The 19,319-nt window shown below is 46.5% G+C and overlaps 1 protein-coding gene and 1 long non-coding RNA gene across 2 annotated transcripts; both read left to right on the top strand.

Annotated features, from left to right (window-relative positions):
• The first annotated feature begins 1,070 nt into the window (after window positions 1-1,070).
• Window positions 1,071-16,454, top strand: LOC120391203 (maestro heat-like repeat-containing protein family member 2B). Its single transcript, XM_039514677.1, has 12 exons — window positions 1,071-1,122; window positions 2,878-2,990; window positions 3,807-3,959; window positions 5,938-6,092; window positions 7,453-7,615; window positions 8,067-8,260; window positions 11,325-11,462; window positions 11,672-11,783; window positions 13,281-13,427; window positions 14,597-14,779; window positions 15,832-15,987; window positions 16,404-16,454. The coding sequence occupies exons 2-12, from the start codon at window positions 2,886-2,888 to the stop codon at window positions 16,452-16,454; spliced, it is 1,557 nt and encodes a 518-aa protein (XP_039370611.1). The 5' UTR covers window positions 1,071-1,122; window positions 2,878-2,885.
• A 123-nt stretch (window positions 16,455-16,577) lies between these two features.
• Window positions 16,578-18,073, top strand: LOC120390930. The gene is made up of 3 exons (XR_005591180.1): window positions 16,578-16,622; window positions 16,823-16,925; window positions 18,024-18,073. It is a non-coding gene; the product is annotated as an uncharacterized LOC120390930 (long non-coding RNA).
• The last annotated feature ends 1,246 nt before the right edge of the window (window positions 18,074-19,319 follow it).

Raw genomic sequence — 19,319 nt, 5'->3', positions numbered from 1 at the left:
AGAGAAGCAACCAGCTGAACCGTAAAAGTCATTTATTGATTGAATCATAGTGATAACCACACCAGGAGGGCTAAACAAACATAACAGCTACATTTTAAAGGTTAATACCTGAGGTAGGAAAGAAAACAGAGAGAGAGAGAGATATGGATCTCACCCACTCCATGAGGCTTGAACTGGTCGGGGTTCCCAGGTGATGGTGGTAGCTCAGGGTCCTGAGTGCTGGAGACAGGCAGAGCCCCCAGCACGATCAGTCAGGAGATGGAATCCCAGTGGAACTGATGCAGAGTTTGGATTTATATATCAGAACCCTTACCTGGGCATAGGTAGGGGTTTTGTAGAGAAGATACAGTGGTTCAAGGGAGAGCACTAGATTTGTTTATAGGTAAACTGATGGCTCAAGGGTTTTCTTTAGGCTAGGCAATAGGAGCTAATCACTCTTGGCTATGGGTGTTTTCTTCCAGGGAGCTCACAAGGCAACTAGGCTGCTTCAGTATTTTGGGATATGAGTCAAAGATTTATTACTAGAACTGGTCTGATAATTGCTGAGCTGAGTGTGTGCAGGCGTAGGTTCATTAGCATCTGGAGCAGGGATTCCCATGATTCAATGCGTCCCTGCTTTCTGGTCCCAGAGTTCAGTGCGGTTCTCTGTTCTTCATTCTTTATGCTAATCCCTATACCATCTTTCATGCAGATGAGGCTAGGGGAGTTGTCTCTGATCTTCATTCTGTATGCAAATGGAGATGTCTTAATCTTGTCACCCTTGTCAGGAGGCCTCTAGGTGTGTCTCCCCAACCCTTCATTGTTCTCTGCAAGCCTTTTCTCTGATCGGTTTTGGTTCAAACAGAGACGGGGTTGGGGGTGTCCTTCATGAGTCACACAAGCTAGATACTGTGCCCTGGTTCCCCAAAAACACAGAGCTGACTGGTATCAACAATAAAGGCGGCAAGTGAAGTCTAGTACAGCTGGAGAATGTTCATTCTTCATTCTTTTTTAATTAGACTCAGGAAACTTTTCATCAGTTTGGATCTCTGATTGGAGCAATAGCACCATACAGCTGTGATTCACTGGCCACGTCTCGTCAGTGGGTGGTTGACTGTATCAGCTGCCTTCTCTGTATACAAGGTGAAGAGACCATTAGCAGGTATAAGTAATTCTTCACCTTCTTTTACTGTTGTATTGTCCATTTTTCTGCCTGTCCAGTTCTTTCTGTCCTGTCTGTTGGCACTTAGATAACAGAGTGGTGGGCATCTTTTAAATAGCTCATTAGAAGAGACAATTATGATGTGTAAAGAGCCTAGCACACTTCTGGGAACTGTACAAATAATAAATGGTCTGCACCAGGTAGATAACTGCTCAGTTCCTTAGGGCTTCTCTACACAGGGACACTAAGGAGAGTTCATCCAAATGAACTAAAGGTGTAAATTTTAAAGTGTCATTAAACACGTGTGGATGCTCTGATTCTGAATGAAAATGGCCCTTCTTAATTTTAGTGAATTACATGAATTAAACTAACCTGAAAAAGGCTCCTTTAATTCTAAATAAGTGTGTCCCCAGAGGTGTTTAATGAAGTTTAACTAATGCAGTTTGAAAATGAATTTGGATTAGCTTTCTTGACTATCTCCATGTAGACAAGCCCTTGGTACTAAACATTTTCATTCTCTTTACCCTGCCACTGGCTGTTTTGGAGGGGTTTCCTGGAATAATTCTTTAAACAAAAAGTTCTTGCAGCAGCCCTCTGTCATGAGCATTCAAAGCTATTGGAGTAAGTGTAGGCCATTTTCCCATTTGTGAAAGAGTGGGACAAGGGTAGGCAATCTATGGCACGGGCGCCGAAGGCGGCACGTGAGCTGATTTTCAGTGGCACTCACACTGCCCAGGTTCTGGCCACCAGTCTGGGGGGCTCCGCATTTTAATTTAATTTTAAATGAAGCTTCTGAAACATTTTAAAATCCTTATTTACTTTACATATAACAATAGTTTAGTTATATATTATAGACTTCTAGAAAGAGACCTTCTCAAAACGTTAAATTGTCTTACTGGCACGCGAAACCTTAAATTCGAGTGAATAAATGAAGACTCGGCACAGCACTTCTGAAAGGTTGCCGACCCCTGGAGTAGGATATTCTTTTCACCTAATGGTTAGATGTAAAGGGATAGATCTTGGTTATTATTGAAGGCCATTTCCAATTAGGGTGACCAGACAGCCAATGTGAAACTCATGCAGGACGGGGGTGGGGGAATAATATGAGTCTATATAAGAAAAAGACCCCCAAATCAGGACTGTCCCTATAAAATTGGGACATCTGGTCACCCTATTTCTAATCATTATTAATCAGTCCTAAAAAACAGTGTTGGTGATTCAGAAACAGAATAAGAGACTCCAGTCTTTGACTGTACAACATAGAAATCCCAGCATTGTTTAGAAGTGACGGATGAGCCTGGGTTTCCTGCCGAAGGTTTTGTCCAGCCCCATCTCTTTTACAATGAGAGTTTGGTGGAGGGATTTACCTCTACATTGGAACCTCACATCTACCTGCATGAGTTGTACTTGAATGTGAGATTAGATGTAAATACTGAGAGCAGAGAGGCTACTGAAACCAGACACCCCCAGAAAGCTGCTCCAAGCTGAATACGGTGCTTGTTCAATCATGTATCAGTCACAATAACATACCACTACTGTTAACTTTCAGACATGTAGGGTGTAATCCCGACTCCATTATAGTCAACAGGAGTTTTGCCATTGACTTTGATGGGGCCAAGATTTTACACTATGCTGATAACAGCCTAGCACATGGATCCTCCTGTATGAATATCCATGCAGTAGAGGTTCAGTTTCATTAGTTGTTGCAGTACTTTTTTTCCTTTTCTCCACTTCAGGCCAGCCCATGAACCTGGGGTCAGCGGAGGAGGAGCTGAGATGTCTCCGTGAAGAACTAACAGCAGCTCCAGACCCCGAGGCTCTGTTTCAGGCATCTTCCAAAATGGCCAGGGTAACTGACTCAAAAAACTTGTGCGGATGTTCTAGTGACCGGGCACCGTTCATTTTACATTTATGTTTTCATGATGCCTTTCCGTACTTGGAGCGAGCTGTGGGCGAGGGGCATTCGTTGCTAGTAACCAGCAAGATGCTTTTCATAGATGTGTGCTATGAATGCCATGTAAAATCCAGATTCCACAGAATGTTGCACGCCCATGAAAATGCACACGCAGATGCACACACATGTACCTATCCAGCTATCCATGAGAAAAAAATGTATTAGTGGAACATCAAGCTGAGAACCCATCCAGTCTTCATTCTGTCACCTTGTGGGTTTGCCTTAGCCTATATTTGTGTGCATGCCTCTCTTGACTTCATTGTATATGTTGTAAAAAGATGCAGTGTATCTAAGAGAATACAAACTGGAAACTTACCTCCTGCATATCCAGTACAATGTTGTGCTAACTGTGCAACAGAAGCTTTGCCTCGAACCTGATCTCATTAGTGTAGAATACAAAAATGTAGTATATAGACTATGGAGAGAATTTTAATCCCAAATGGCTAGCTGGACATGAGGCTAATTAACAAATTGTTAATTAATCAGAGGGGTAGCCGTGTTAGTCTGGATCTGTAAAAGCAGCAGAGTCCTGTGGCACCTTATAGACTAACAGACGTATTGGAGTATGAGCTTTCGTGGGTGAATACCCACTTTGTCGGATGCAAAATGCTGATGCATAAATCTTTTTCCATAGAGATATTAGGCCTCCATTTTTACAAGTGCTGGAGCCAAACATCATTGCAGTCTCTCCTGTTTTTGATTTGTTCCCAGGTTGTTAGTGAGTACTTTTCCCCAGAACAGGCCACAGACTTTATTGCGGCCACAGTGGAAGGTATGCTATCTGCCAGCCCCACCTGTGCCACGGCAGCTGGACTGTGGATGAAGGTTATACTGAAGGAGTGTGAAGATGCCATGCTCGATAAGGTAAAATGGGAAACTGGAGAGGTTTTCTGCCTAAACTCGAGGCTTTTAGATCTTTGCCCTCATGTGTAATGAAAAAAAATCTTGCTGTTTCTCCCCCTCGGACATAGAATTGATTCCATCTCTGTTGCCACCCTAAACTAGGCAATGGCAGAATCAATAGCAATAGACAGAGAGAATCCAAGGGAAAAGGAAGATGGTTGGTTATTTATTTGTCTGGCTTGTTGCCACAGTATTCAGCCAAGAAAGGCTTGAAAAAACAGACTCTGGGGAAAAGACAAGAAGACAGAATGACTGGCACTTGGAGGCATCCAGTTCTTAGGAGGCCCATGGCTAATGGCTACCTGGATAAAAATAGTCCTGTAGTCATTCCCAGTGAGTCTGGAGCCTGGTCTCTGAGACCCACCCTCTTGCCAGGTTTCAGAGCCTGGGCTGCAGCCCGAGCAGGAACAGCTACACTTTTAGCCACATAGTGCAAGCCCCTCAGGCCCAGGTTGACCTGAGCTCTGAAACTCACTGCTGTGGGATTTTTTTGGTGTGTAGATGTACCATTTAAGAATAGAAGGAGGGAGGGAGAAAACTATAGTGTCTTTGGGGTCCACTATTTATATGCCTTATTCTGGAGCCCAGTGCGTTAGGGCTAGATGAAAGGAGCACTCCACAAATCTTCTATCAAGGCTGGTGAAAGGCTGCAGGACAGGGAACCCTCGCAGCAGAACTGCCACGTTTGCACAGTGTTTTGAAGATGTGAAGGGCTAGGAATGAATATGAGAGGTCGTCACCTGTTCATAATCCCAAGCATTTGCGCACTGTGTTTAAAGCACTTGCATATTTTGTGCTTGTGGTTGTTTATGAACTGTGCATCCTTCTAGGCAAATGGTTGCATTTGGCTGCTTAAATCACACCTGCAAAATCTGGGCAAGCAAATCCTTCTTTTATGCATGCCAGCTGGTTTATTTAATGCATAGCTGGGCACCACCACATTAAATTACCTGGTATGTACAGGGAAACCCCGCTCAGGGGCGGCTCCAGGCCCCAGCACGCCAAGCGCGTGCTTGGGGCGGCACGCCGCGGGGGGCACTCTGCCAGTCGCCTGCGGGAGGTCCACCGGAGCCACGGGACCAGCAACTGGCAGAGCCCCACCTGCTGTGTGCCACTGTGCTTGGGGTGGCGAAATGGCTAGAGTCGCCCCTGACCTCGCTATAATGCACCCTGCAATAACGTGAATTCGGCTATAACGCGATTGTAAGGTGGCTCCGGCTGCCCCAGGCCAAAAAAAAAAAAGTGGCTGGAGCGCCGCGGAAGCGCAAAATAAATAAATAAATAAAGCGGCTGGAGTGCCGCAGAAGCACGAAAGAGAAAAAAACAAAGTGAGAGAGAGGCTTTGTGAAGAGAGAGAGGCTGGAGTGCCCCTGAAGGAAAAGCAAAAAATGGAATGTGGCTTTCCCACTGCCTCTTCTCACCTGCCCCCGCTTACCCTTTTGGTGAGAAGAGCCACACTCTCCCCGGCTGCTCCTCGCTCTTCCTCTGCCCGTTGCACGTCTCCCCTGCTCTCCCCAAGTGTTTCCCTCTCTCACTGCAGGCTGAGAGCCCCCCGCTGCTGGAGCTCCACCCTTGCAGTTACTGCTGTGGGCAGTTCGCAAATGGAAGTAGTTTTCTGCCCAAGAGAAATTGACTGGCTTGAAACTGACCAGCCTGAAATGGTAAACCCCGCTATACCGCAACCCCGCATTTAGTGCGATCCAATTTTTTGGACCCCGATCATCGTGTTATAGCGGGGTTTCGCTGTGTGTGTCAGTGTTAATTTTTACAGCCAAGTGTGGGCAATTGTTGTGGGTTAAAGTTACACAGACATACTTGATCATTTGTTTCTTGAGGAATTTCTAAAAAAGCAGCAAATGTCTAAATAAAGGTTTTGATTCTGTAGAATGAATGGAGAGAAAGAAAAAGGGACATTGCTTTCTGGTTTTGTTCCTTCCAGGTGCCAGCTATTCTGGATATCATATATAGCCACATGGCTACTATCCAGGAGGGCATCTTGAGGCAGTCCCTGCTGGAGGCAGTGTCTATTCTAGCTCACCATCACCTAGAGGCAGTGATCTCCAGCCTCCTCAGCAACCATCTGCCGATGGACAGGTATATACCGCTACCTATTGCATTCATCTTGGTAAAACATGGATCCCACAGCTTTACTGGGAGATGCAGGGCTTTTATTTAAGCAGCAGACATTTTGGGATAATTCCTGATGGTTAATAGCCTGGGTCTTTCTCCAGGAAGGTCCAAGAGCATGTTAAGGTGGGGTGTGGAGAGAAATTAAGTGTCATTCTGTTTCCATTAATTCATAACTGCTTTGACATCCTAAAGACCTAACTTTACTGGTATAACTGGAGTGTATTGTTGGAAACATCTACTTCTCTAGCAGGGCTGGCTCCAGGGCTTTTGCTGCCCCAAGCAGCAAAAACGGGGGGGGGAATACAAAAAACCCCTGCGATCGCAATGTGCAGCTCATCTCTTTCGCTCCGAGAAGGAGTGAGGGACCAGCCGCCGAATTGCCACAGAAGACCCAGATGTGCCGCCCCTCACCATTGCCCGCCCCAAGCAGCTGCTTGCTGGGCTGGTGCCTGGAATCGGCCTGGCTCTCTAGACACCTGAATTGACCTCACTTTGGAAATTAGCAGTTGCTGTTGGTTTCCTGGTAGCATGACAGCTTCAAGTCCAATCCCTGGCTGATTACAAAGAATAGGGCCAATATTGTCATCAGACCGCAGCTTGGTATCGGTGAGGGTGCGGCTGCTAGAATAGCGTTGCCATCCTTGGGATTTAAAACTGGACTGGAAGCAGATCCATCATTTCATTTAAAGGTCCCCAACTGAGTTATCAGTTATCAGTGCTGGAATCTAAGACCATAAGAACGGCCATACTGGGTCAGACCAAAGGTCCATCTAGCCCAGTATCCTGTCTTCCGACAGTGGCCAGTGCCACGTGCCCCAGAGGGAATGAACAGAACAGGTAACTGTCAAATGATTCATCCCCTGTTGCCCAGTCCCAGCTTCTGGCAAACAGAGGGTAGGGACACCCTTTGTGAAGGGGAACTAGGATGGCCATGAATATTCGTTCTCATAATTGTATGTCCAGTTAGTAGGAATGTGGCTTTTCTTTCATCCACTTGCCTTCCAAACCCTGGATCTTTGGGAGCCACATGCTCATGAGTTCATATTTCCTGGGAAGTGGGAAAACAGGAACTGAGGTTGGCGCTCTGTGTCCTGTCCTTCGGAAGTCTAGTATTAATGATTAGGCTGCAGTAAGACTAGGTCACTTAACCTAGTTCTGTAACTGGAAACTCAATATTTAAACAGGAGGAGCGTTAAAGGAGGACAGTGCTCCTAACTTTCTCCTCATAGGCAAGGAGAAAAGTTGGTCTTTACTTAAATAGGACGCATTCAGTCTGAGCCACAAAAGTGTCCAGGGGTCACATGTAACTTCTATTAAATTGCAGTGACACCACTGAGCTGTGGAGATCTTTGGGGAGAGACCCCTTGCTTGCCACTCAAGTCCTACAGGTCCTAATAGAAAAAATAAAGACTTCAACAAGGCAAGAAGGAAGCGTCACCTCAGAGACTGAAACTGACAGGCATTTGGCAGCTGCTGAACCTCTCTCAGTAAGTTAGATGACAGACACTCCTTTCAGGCTTTCCTCTGCCCTGTGACAATCCTGCTGCTGGAAAGCTAGAAGTGTGGTAGAATATTGCTGTGTGGGCACTTCTCCTCTGATGTACTGTTTCCCTGAGTCCAGCTCTGCTGTCTGTGGAACAAATACGGCAGTTTTAGAGTACGTGGCTGATTTACTTCATAACATCTGGCAATTAGAGAGTCTTTGAACCAGGTTGCTCACAGTGCTTTGCAAATATTCCTTAGGACTCACAACATGCCTTGGTAGGTCATACACATTTTTACAGATGTGGGAAACTGAGCCACGAGTTAAGGGAATTGCTCGCAGTCATTCAAGTTACTGGCAGAAGTGAAAATTCAGTACAGCTGATATCAGAAGGGGAGAAGAGGATGTGATGGTGTTGGGAGGAGATCTCATTTTTTACCATGCTCTCCTTTCAGGCAACATGTGCCATCTTTGAGGTGGTGTCAGCACTGCAGTCGAGCAAAGCTGTGCAGGAGCTGCTCCCAGAGTGGTTTCCTGTTCTCCTGCAGCAGGTCAGCCGAACCTCAGGACAAAAGATGCCTTTGCCAAGGATAAGAAGCCGGAGCCTGTTCCAAAAAGACCAACAACATACTGAGGGCAACCCTTGCCGGTAATTAGAAGGAAGGGAGAGAAACAAAGAGAATTCCAATAGAGTTGTGTGACACTCCCCAGGAATTTCCAGGGTTATGAGGCACCTTACCATTGCCTGCCCTTAGAGTGAGGAAGTCTTGTCTGTCTGCTGTGGGTCAGTTCCCTAAAATGACCAGGCTCTGGCAAAACAAGCACTGCCATCCAGGCCTCCTCAGACCCCAGTCTCTTTGTACAGGTTAGTGATAGACACACACCAACCCCCGAGTCTTCTGACTGTTCCGTATGGTGTTTAGACCTTTATCCACTGAACACCCACAGAATTACCAGGCCTGCTGTTCCCTATGGAACAGTACACACCAGTTTACTACTTATACTGTAGACTCTATACTTTATTACTTATACTCTATAGTGCAAAACACACAGCACTTAGATATATTTATAGTGCAAACAAGAACAGAGATGATCAAAGAACAGAGATTCCAGTGATAGTGAGTAAGAATGCAAGCAAAAAATGGTTACATGTCAAATGAAATCATAACATGCTCCTAGAGACTAAACTTAACCAACAGGTTAACCTCCTGTCTAAAGATGTTTCTCCCCCAACGTTCTCAACCAAGCCTGATAGCGACCCCGCTGTCCGTCTCGCTGTCCATCTACTTCCTAAGTGAAAGATGCCAGGGTGTCTTCTTTGTCCCCCAAATATACTAGAGCAAACCTTTGAGGTGTACCCCAAAATTGGGTCCCCACCCCCTGTCTCCTTCCTGTTACTTTTCTTTCTTTGAAGTTCTCACAGTCCTTCTGAACTGAATGTGAACCCTACATGCTTAATTTACATGTAAACAAACAGATGGAGAAACATTTCTTGCCTTAAAGAAAACCATTTTTTCACCTTTCCTGGTGACTAGTCCCTAGACACAGATCATAAGAATGTAATTTTCAGTGCGTATACATGGCTGTTTACACAGCATCTGTAGATGTGTTTCACAGTGATATTGGTGACATGAGCTTTTATTTGAGACTCATATGGCAATCTTTGAGTGATCTTTTAGCCCCTTAAACCACTGACTCACTCTGGGAATGTCCGCCTCTGCACATTCCTCTGTAACTTTAACTGCGGGGTCCAGATTAACTGGCTGGCGCCATGTAACCTATACTCAGCTATGCTCAGGGAAACTCTGAAGAAACTTCCAGAATCATGCCATCCATGATCTCCCCCACAGTTTGAGTATGTGGCCTTACCAGTGAGTGGCCCAATCTTTCAATTTCTATGCAAATGCACAGAGGCCTAATCCCTCAATCCATCTTTCAACTCTCCATTTCTGGCAGTACTTTTCTGTGGACAGGCCCCACCTCATCCAGCATGGCTGCTTTAATCATGTCCTAATCTCTTGCCCGCTAATCACTAAGAGCCATATATGTGCTTCCCCGGTTAAATGGGGTGTCAGTCGAAAGGCCCACATTGTTCTGTCCTTGTGAGGTCTCACCGCTGCTCCTTTAAGAGTAACCAAAACCAGATCAGGGTTGTTCGCAGGTCCCATTTTACAGAGTCTGATCACCTGTGCCTGGTTTCCATTTCCTGTCACAGGACTCGCCAGACTTTGGAGGAGTTGTTGCCAGACCTGGGCTTGCTCCCGTATAAATTCCTGAAGGCTCTTTTGCTGTTAAACCTACCAGGCAAGCAAAGGCTGTTTTTCTGCCTGGTGGGATTGTTGGAAGGTCTGTGGGGTCTTCTACACCAGCAGTTCTCCACCGGGCCGGTTTTAGGGGTTCCGCCAAGCAGGGCTGGTAGGAGACTAGCTGGGGCTTAGGGCAGAAAGCTGAATCTCTGAGCCCAGCCAGGCTGGAGCCCTGAGCCCCAGCACCTGCACTAAAGCCCCGAGCCCCTGCACCCTGTGGAGTTAAAATCTAGAGCCAGGAGCCCCAAACTCTGATGCCTGGCAGGGCAGAGGCCTGGGAGTGGGCCATGGAGTATTTATAGCTTGTTGAGATGAGAGGAGGCTCAGAAACAGAAAGGTTGAGAGCCCCTGTTCTATACTTCTCCTTGCTGCTTCACCACCCATTTCAGTGTGTTCCCTCCATCACCCACACTGCCAAACCTCTACCCCGGCTTTTCCAGCAGGCTCTCCATTTGCATAGATAACAGGGAAGTCCCTGATGAGCCCCCAGCCGTGACAGGGAGGGGTGTTGCACCCCCACATCTTCTACAAACACTGAGCACGTTGAGACTTTCTGGCTTGTAAACACCAACGTGTAGTCTATTTAATCCCCCTACCAATACATAGCACCTTTATCTTGTATCTCAACTTTCTAAACTCTTCTCCAAAATGGGGGGGGTAAGGTGTTTCCACTCAGAGAGCTCACTTTGTCAGGCTCTCCCAGCTTTTTGTCTTTCTGTTTCTCTTTGGGTGACCAGACAGCAAGTGTGAAAAATCAGGACAGGGGGTGGGCAGTAATAGGAAACTGTATAAGATAAAGCCCCAAATATCAGGATATCTGGTCACCCAAGTTTCTTTCTCTGTCTGTTCCGCTCAAAGGGCTCCTGCCCATGTCCTTTTATACAGTTTCCCTGTTAATGGAATGATTGGTTCCATGACTCAGTAGCCCCAGTCTAACCTCGTAATCAGCTACACCTCTGTCCAATTAGGCTTTCTGTAAGGAACTCAATTAGTACTAATAGTGACCAGAGTGCTGACTCAAGTGCAAACCCTCAGCACTCTATCACATCATATCTGGAGATAGGACCCCAAAATATCCACTAGTGATCACCACATTCTATGCCCCCCAGTTTTGGGGTCCTGATCGTGTATCTTTTCTATACCCTTGTACTCTGCTAGTGCCCATACTCCTTGCAGAAAGTGAAAATAACTGCAAAATTTTGTCCCTAGCAAAACTAGTTAGAAGAGATGTATGAGACAGAAACTTACCTCCTGGCATCAAGTCCTTCCAGGGACATTGGTGTCCAGGATATTGCCAATGGATGAACTGTCGATGAACAGCAGACCTGACAAGTAACCTGGGCTTCCTGACTCTGTTCAGGCTGCACCTTCCTACTGATTGCTGCAGTTCTGTGCCTCTTTCCCCAGGTTTTCTGTCCAAGCGTTAGAGTCTGTGCTTTTCAATGTTGGGAATGAGAGACTGGTGAGAGTCCTCAGGCTGCAGAAAACATGGATTCTGCTTGAAAACCCCCAGACTCACCATGAGGGAGTGTGTCTGCTGGTGAGGTAAGAGATCTAGGAGGCATGATTTTATCCTTTGGGAATTAGTAGCAAATAGAGTGGCTGAGAGGGAGCCTTCAGTTTATAGCTTTGTGGGGGGTGCCCTGGGTGGAAACACACAGCTCCCACCCATAGATATCAGAGCTGTCTGCTCAGAGCAGCTGAGTTTTTGAAGTGTGCAATCGACCCCATAAGTGGTTTCTTTTGCCTTCCAGAGTTCTGCTAAGATCAGGACTAGTAACACCTGAGATCATCCAGAGCGTCCTCCCCTGGATGAATTCCCCAATGGAAAACTTCCGAGTCACCGGCACAGCTTTCCTTGCCCAGGTAAGACATGGGGCTCCGAAGAGCAGTTTCACCATTAGACCGTTGTCTGTTTGCCTTTCTTTTAAGGAGTTGTACAGTTCAGTTCATAGGAGTAACTGTCATTTTAGATAGTAGACTGGGTCCCCCTTTATATGGAAACCTGACCAGGAACTTCATTCTACCTTTTTGAGTCATTCTCTCGCTGATATTTGTATTGCTGTCATTGCCTATACTAGCTACACAACCACAGGTGCTGGCTGAGAGAGATACAGACAGAGTTTGAAATTCTGGACCTCTTCTGCCAAATCCCAGTGCTGATACTAACCAACAGCTCCTGGTTTTGGTTTCACTCAGCAGATCTTCGGAATGAACCTAGTGTCCTAATACTATAAAACAAGCAACATACAAATACATTCACATCTGTCTTAGGTTCTCATGACTATTGTATCTGAGTACCTCAAAACTCATTTATGTATGTATGTGTCCCCACAACACTCCTGGGAGGTAGGGAAGCACTCTTATTCCTATTTTACAGACAGGGAGCTGATGCACAGAAGGGCTAAGTGATTTGCCCAAGGTCACCCAGGAAGTCTTTGAGGGAGCAGGAAATTGAACCTGGGTCTCCTAAGTCCTAGGCAAGTGTGTTAACTGCTGGACCATCCTCCCTTTCTACAGCCCTCCTCTAACATCTGCATCATATTTCCACTTACGCTAAGTAACTATCTTAGGGGCTCATCTGGTTCTAAGAAAAACAATTGATCTGTGCCTGGGATGGGCTGTTCCTGGGCTTTGAGGCTCCTTACAAGAGGCCCCATGGTCCTACTGCCTCCTGCCCCAGGAAAAGAGCCACAAATCTGGGTCTGTCTAGAGAGGCCTCATGAAAGCAGCCAATCCGAGCCCATCAAGCTCAGCTAAAAGGAGCTGCAGGGCCTTAAGCAGGTCAGTTCCTACCAGGAACTGGAGGGGCAAGAAACGATGCTGCTCTCTGGCCACAGAAATTCAGGGGATTGCCAGAGTTTGATTCTGGCCGCATTTGCTTAAGTTGGGTTTACAGGAAGAGAGTCCTTAAGAACTTGAACCTTGAGGTGAGGGTGAAGCTAAAAGTGGCCTGTAGGAAAAAGCAACAATGAACTGAAATCAAGCGGTGCCTAGCTACTGTTTACAGGGTCCATGGTTTGGAACTCAGAGTTATGGGCAGGCCCTGGTTCCCCTACCACTTACAGTGGCATAAGCCCCAGGAAGGGGACAATGCTTACGGAGAACTTGAACAAAGGGCAGAATTTCAAGGACCCAGAGTTGGGGCTGGAGACCCTAGTGAGGGCAATGGGACTGTTCTTGACTAGCCCAGAAGGGGTTCATTTGGACTTTGGGACTTAGCCAGAGGCCTGAGCCACAGAAGACTCACTAAGGTCAGCTGGCAGGGTGCACCAGGGGTGAGAAAATTCCATGTCTGGTCAAATTCTATTCCCAATCTTAAGGATCATATGGGGGCTAATGGACATGTTGATTTTATTTCAGCTAATGAGTGATCCCATGCTCAGGGAGAAGAAGTTGCTTAAGAGTGTCTTGCGCATCTTGGAAGAAAGGTCACAGGATAGGAACAGCATTGTCCGTCAGATGGCAGTAAGAGGCCTGGGAAATATAGTCGATGGGGCGCCTGTGAAGGTATGAGAGAATACTGAATAGGATGCAACATAACTAGAGAAACCAAGGGAAATAATTGTTCAGAGTTTACAGAGGCTGCACACAATGCACTAGGCCAAATTCTGCTCTCTCCCATACCCTAGTAACCTTTTTGCAGTCAATACAGAGCAAGTTGGATCCTTTGGTAAACTGGGCATAAGTAAACAATGTGCACTTTAATGTAACCATATGTAAATGTATACATCTAGGAACAAAAAATGCAGGCCATACTTACAGGACGGGAGACTCTATCCCAGGAAACAATGATGCTGAGGAAAAAACTTGAGCCATGGCAGATATTCAGTTGAACATAAGCTCCCAATGCGAAGTTGTGGCCAAAAGGACTGAAATGATCCTTGGAGGCATAAACAGAGGAATCTTGAAGAGTAAAGAAGTTATTTTCCCTCTGAATATGGCACTCATGTGAGCGCTGCTGGAATGCTGTGTCCAGATCAGGTGTCCACAATTCAAGAAGGATGCTGATAAATTAGAGAGGATTCAGAGAAGAGTCACAAGAATTATTAAAGGATTGGAAAATATACCTTTAGTGATAGACTCAAGGAGCTCAATCTATTTAGCTTTACGAAGAGAAGGTTAAGGAGTGACTTGAGGACAGTCTATAACTACTCACATGGGGAACAAATTTTGATAATGGGTTCTTCACATTAGCAAACAACGGTATAACAAGATTCAATGGAGAAAAAGGAAGCTAGATTAATTCAGACTGGTAATAAGGCATACACTTTTAATAGTAATTTTAATTAACCATTGGAACAATTTACCAAAAGTTGTGGTGGATTTTCGGTCACTAGCAATTTTAAAATCAAGATTGGATGTTTTTCTAGAAGATATACTCGAGTTCAGAGACTATTTCGGAGAAGTTCTATGTTATGCAGGAGGTCAGACCGGATAATCACAATGATCCCTTTTGGCCTTGGAATCTAAGTAACTAGAAATCTAATAATAGGATTACGCAGGTGTATTATGGCACCGAGTTTGGCTCATTGTAGCTAGCACCTGGTCTGAAATATAGCTATAGATCTCTGGAGGGAGAGAGGGTTGATGAAATTCTCAGTTTCATAACTGCTAAAGAAAACTTCTTAGAAGTGTGATCAGTGATAAGTATTCTTTAATGTCGTATGTTTGTACAGGTGAAAAAGTACAAGAAGTTTCTTCTGGACATACTGATTGGGGCCTTACATGACATTTTCAGTTCTGAAGTCATTGGCGAGAGTATGAAAGCACTGGCCAAAGTCCTGAAGGAGCTGAAAGAGAAGGACATTGGTTCTTCCTTCAAAGACCTCGCCCAACAGATCCGGACCTACTTTGACGATGTATGTAAACAGAACTCTCCAACCCCAGTTCAACCGATCTTGATTATACACGATTTACGATGTGTGATGTGGCCTCCCTGGGCATTGCTCATGTCAGAGTGCAGAGATTTTAGGCCCCAGGGAAGGGAGGTGTTTTATGGAGGAGGAGAACATTAGGAGGATGGGGATGACATTCCTGCTCCCACAGTCTCACCTTTCTGTTCTTCTTGATTGCCACTGAGAACTTCAAAGAAAGTCTGAATACTAGATTAGGTAGCTAGATAACCATGAAAAGGGGGTTACAGAGCGCAATAGAGAGTGTTGGGCCTGCTCTATACCGTTTTTATGTGAGAGGGTTGGAATGATAATTCTGTTTTGCAGAGAATTTTGAGATTTCAAATTTTGGTTTTGTTCCTATTTGTGGGAACCCCTCTCCCCAAACTTCAGAACTCCTTGTGAAACAGAATTACTATTCTCAACCTAGCTCTGTTGGAAGCCTTGGCCCAGGGCAGTCTGCTCTCAGACTATCCTGGTGCTGGGAACCCAGGAAACTCTGGGAGCTAGAGGTGCCAGGGAGTTGCAAATTTGAGAGCTAGGACTCCTAGGATCATAGAATTGGAAGGGACCTCAGGAGGTCATCTAGTCCAACCCTATACTCAAAGCAGGACCAATTCCCAGCTTTTTATCCCAGTTCCCAAAATGGCCCCCCAGGGACTGAACTCACAACTCAAACCACTGAGCTATCCTTCCCCCCCCAAAGCTGGGAGCCTGGAAGCCTATGATCCCAGTCAGCCTGCTAGATTGGCTGCCAAGGAGCTGGATGGGTGTACTGGCAAGACACCAGGCAGGTTTCTAAGGACGCTGCCTGGCTTCTGGAGGAATTTCATCAAAATTGAACTGTCTCTAAAATATTTTCATGAATCAGAAAATTCGAACAAAAAAATGGTTAATTAAAGTTTATCTGACTAGCTGTAGTTGCAATCACTCTACTTTAGCGTAGAAGAGACGGCTGTGTGAGGTGCGTGATGGGATTGTCCCTTACTTACCAAGTTGTGGGGCTTTCTTGGCTGTAGGAGGATGATGCTCTTCGCTCAGTGGCCTTTGTCCTATTTGGCATCCTGGCTCAGTTGACAAAGAAAAAACGGAAGGCCTATTTCGCCGAGCAGGTTCGAAAGAGCTGGGTCACACTTCTGCTGCACCTGCAAGACCCGAGCCCCAAGGTTTCAATGGTAAGACCAACAGTGACTTGTTTACTAAGCCAAAGGAATCTTCCTCCCAATGCCAGGGGAGCTCTGCTATTCCTGCCTGTTTGGAGGCCCAAATTCTCCCCTCAGTTCATTGCCCTCCTGCTGAGTCAGTTCCAGCCAGGTTGGTCCATGGCTGCCTCACCAGAATCCAGGATAGGTCATGGGTCTGACCCCTACAGGTCTCTGTTCCTGCCTGACTCTTCACCCCAAGCCCCTGCCTCCCCAGAACAGAGGAGAGACCACAGCTGTGCCTGGTGAAGCAGCTTTCATCGGTATATCTGTTCCCAAAAGACATTGATGCTACCTTCAGGTTTCAGTGGAACCTCTCCCCTCTATTAGTCATTCCTGCATGTTTCTGCCAGTCACATCCAGATGAATCTCTTTTTGTCCTGGAATAGATGAGCAGTCACACAGATGAGTTCCCTTTGATTGAACACAGCACTCGGTAGGGAACAATTCAATGGTGTGACGCTCTTTTTCAGGAATGCAGAGCTACGTTTCACCTCTGTTTCCCGTTTTTGGGACTGAAGAGACTCCAACATGTGATCAATAAGCACCTTGGTGGCAGAGCCGAGCTGAAGCCTGAAGAGCTCCAGGTGGACATTTGCAGACACCTTGTGAGTGAGCTGTTGACATGTATGAGATTATTGACTGGAGGGTGATGGGAAATGTAAATCTGCCCCAGATTCCCATTTTTCCCACTTCTACCCAGCCACCTGTTCATTCTCTTATTTACCTGTGGTTCATAAAAGCATGTGCTGGCAGTCAAAGGGCACTTCTAGCCAGAGAGAGCTCATGTGTCCCTGATTTCCTCTAGGCCAAAGAGAATGCAGAGCTGCTGGAGAACTTGTACAGCACCACCATCACATACTTCAGTAACAGCCGGGAAGAGATCCGGGCAGTTGCCGCCAACTTAGCTGGTGAGAGATGATGCCCAGTGTCCCTTTTGATATTCCCATTGAGGGAGACAGAAAAAATTCCCACTGTGCAGCACTGAGCTGCCATTAATCTCTCTGTGCCTCAGCTTCCCACCCATAGATAGAGATGTTAATGTCCCTACCTCTCCAGGATGGTGATCGGAGGAATTCATTAGTTGCTATAAAGGGCTTCGGGATTGTTGCAGGGGAAGCACGGTGCAGTCATTTCGCAGCAGTGGCTGGGACACCGTCACGTAGGGCATGGTGACACTTTGAGCTGGGGGTATAATTCCCATCTTGATGAGACACACCCGCACTAGCCCTGTGTGCTAAAAATAGAGAGTAGCTGTGATGGCAGGAGCAGCAGGAGGTTTAACCACCCCAAGTATGATCCCATCCAAACCCCAAAGTCCATTCTCACAGTGGCTGCTCCTCCCACTGCTTGTGCTGCCTTAGCTACATTCTAATGCTAGCGCTGTCAGAGCTAGTGTGGGCCCGTCCCGTTGAACTGGGTGTGATACCCCTAGCTCAAAGTGCAGACCTACCCAGTGCTGTTCAGTGCTCCTCACTGCGACTTCATCACTGGGAGGCATGCAGCCCACCTCCCCATAGCGCCTGCTGTTTCACCTTCCTGGCCACAGCACCTTGTCAAGGAAGTATTAGGTTCCTCCTCTTTGACCCAGTGCCCTCTTCTCCCTAGCACACCCATGTGAGACAGGCAGGCATTGGGGCTCACCTATCAGTCACCTTGTGAGATCCCTGCTTAGAACTCGCTTATTCCTGGCCCCAGTCCTTTGCTCAGACCACTAGACGAAGACACTATCTTAGTACGTCTCCAGTAACTGAGTGCAGTGGCAAGAGGAGCACAGACTGTTTCAAGCAAATGGGTTTTATGTAAACATTCTTTTTAAAAAATGTCTCTCTCATTCTCTTCAGTGTGGACTCTAAACTGCTCTAGCATCCTCTTGCCCACAGCTCACCCTTAGGCCCACAGTAGGAGACCCCAAAGACCTGCCTAGGGGCTGCTAATATCACTTTGCCCTCAACAAGGGAAGGTTTTATTGTTGTTTGTTGTTTGTTTATTTGACATTGTGTATTTAGGCATCATCCTGGAACACACAGACACTCAGCGTATGAAATGGTTGGACCTGGAACATCTGCTGATGTGTAAGTGATAAATACAGCTGAAGTCCTGCTCATTAGTGAGTTATAAAGGAATTTAGCTCACAAGCAGCAGTAACCGATATCACTGGTGCAAAGTGCATCAGCCACACATCAAAGGACAAATTCACTCTTGCCCCGTAGAAAGTCAACCTTAATTTCCCCTGAAGGAGGAAGCTGCAGAAGGTGTGATATGAGTCAGTGCATCTCCTGGTTGTCCTGGCAATGCCCCCTCCCCAGCCAGTGCTATCCACACTTTGGGCTTTCTTGGTTCTCTGTGGACTCCCCAAGTGAGAAGTAGCCACTTTCTGCTACCCCAAATTTCCCACCAGCAATTTTGCTTCCAGTAGGTGCCCTGTATCATGCGCAAACCAGCTTGGACCTGGCTTGTGTTAAATTCCACGTTGAGTTGAGCTCAGGCAGTGGCTCCTGAATAGAGCTGGAAAATAACTGAAAAGTGGAAGCTATTGAAACAATGGACCTTCTTCCATTTGCAGCAGAGTGGATGACTTTCTGGTAGAGTCAGGGTCTCCCCACAGTTGGGAGCATGGAAGGGACCCAATGGGGGACCCTAAAGCTTTGTTTGTATTGGAGAGCTGCTGTCATGTGGTATTCAGAAGTAATAAGTCTCCAGCTATTTCAGGCACAGGTGACCATATGAAAAGTGAGGCCTATTCATCTCATGTATTTTCCACCCCAATAGAAGGACTGAGCCCAGTTTCACATTTTTCCATGTGATCATTCCGCTCAGGTACTTCAAGGTTCTATGATCACGCTTAGCTGTGATTTGACAGTCTGTTCACTAACGTGATGTCCTCTGTAATTTCAGCTCTCCAGGTCCTAGAGAAAGACCCAAGTCCCACTGTCCAGCTGGTGGCAACTGAGATCATAAGTGACATCTGTCCTGGCCGAGCGCTTGGCGAATGAAGCAGAATGGAGACAAACAGAACAAGACACTCTGGTGGTATAAGGGCCCTACCATCAATCAAATGTTAACCCCACCCCTTGACCCTGGCAGCAAGATGTGTCATGTGACCCCTCTAAGAACTCCTCCCACTTTCCTCTACCAATCAGGATGGGGTTTGCCCCAATAGGAATGCCCCGAGAGAAGACTTGACCAATCAGGGGGAGTTCCGGGGCAGGTGACCTGTCCTTTGTGTGACCCCTCTAAGAACTCCTCCCACCGCCATCTACCGATCAGGGTGGGTTTCAGCCACTGGGGATCACTCCAAGAGG

Source organism: Mauremys reevesii, linkage group 25 (genome assembly GCF_016161935.1).
Source record: "Mauremys reevesii isolate NIE-2019 linkage group 25, ASM1616193v1, whole genome shotgun sequence".
Taxonomy (NCBI): Eukaryota; Metazoa; Chordata; order Testudines; family Geoemydidae; genus Mauremys; species Mauremys reevesii.
This window is presented reverse-complemented; position numbering and strand designations above follow the sequence as displayed.

Excerpts from the sequence above, each read along its gene's own strand:
- LOC120391203 (XM_039514677.1), top strand. The coding sequence starts at position 2,886 with ATGAACCTGGGGTCAGCGGAGGAGGAGCTGAGATGTCTCCGTGAAGAA. Across the intron at positions 6,093-7,452 it reads AACCATCTGCCGATGGACAG|TGACACCACTGAGCTGTGGA; the intron begins GTATATACCGCT and ends ATTAAATTGCAG. Across the intron at positions 15,988-16,403 it reads CGAGCCCCAAGGTTTCAATG|ATGAGCAGTCACACAGATGA; the intron begins GTAAGACCAACA and ends GTCCTGGAATAG.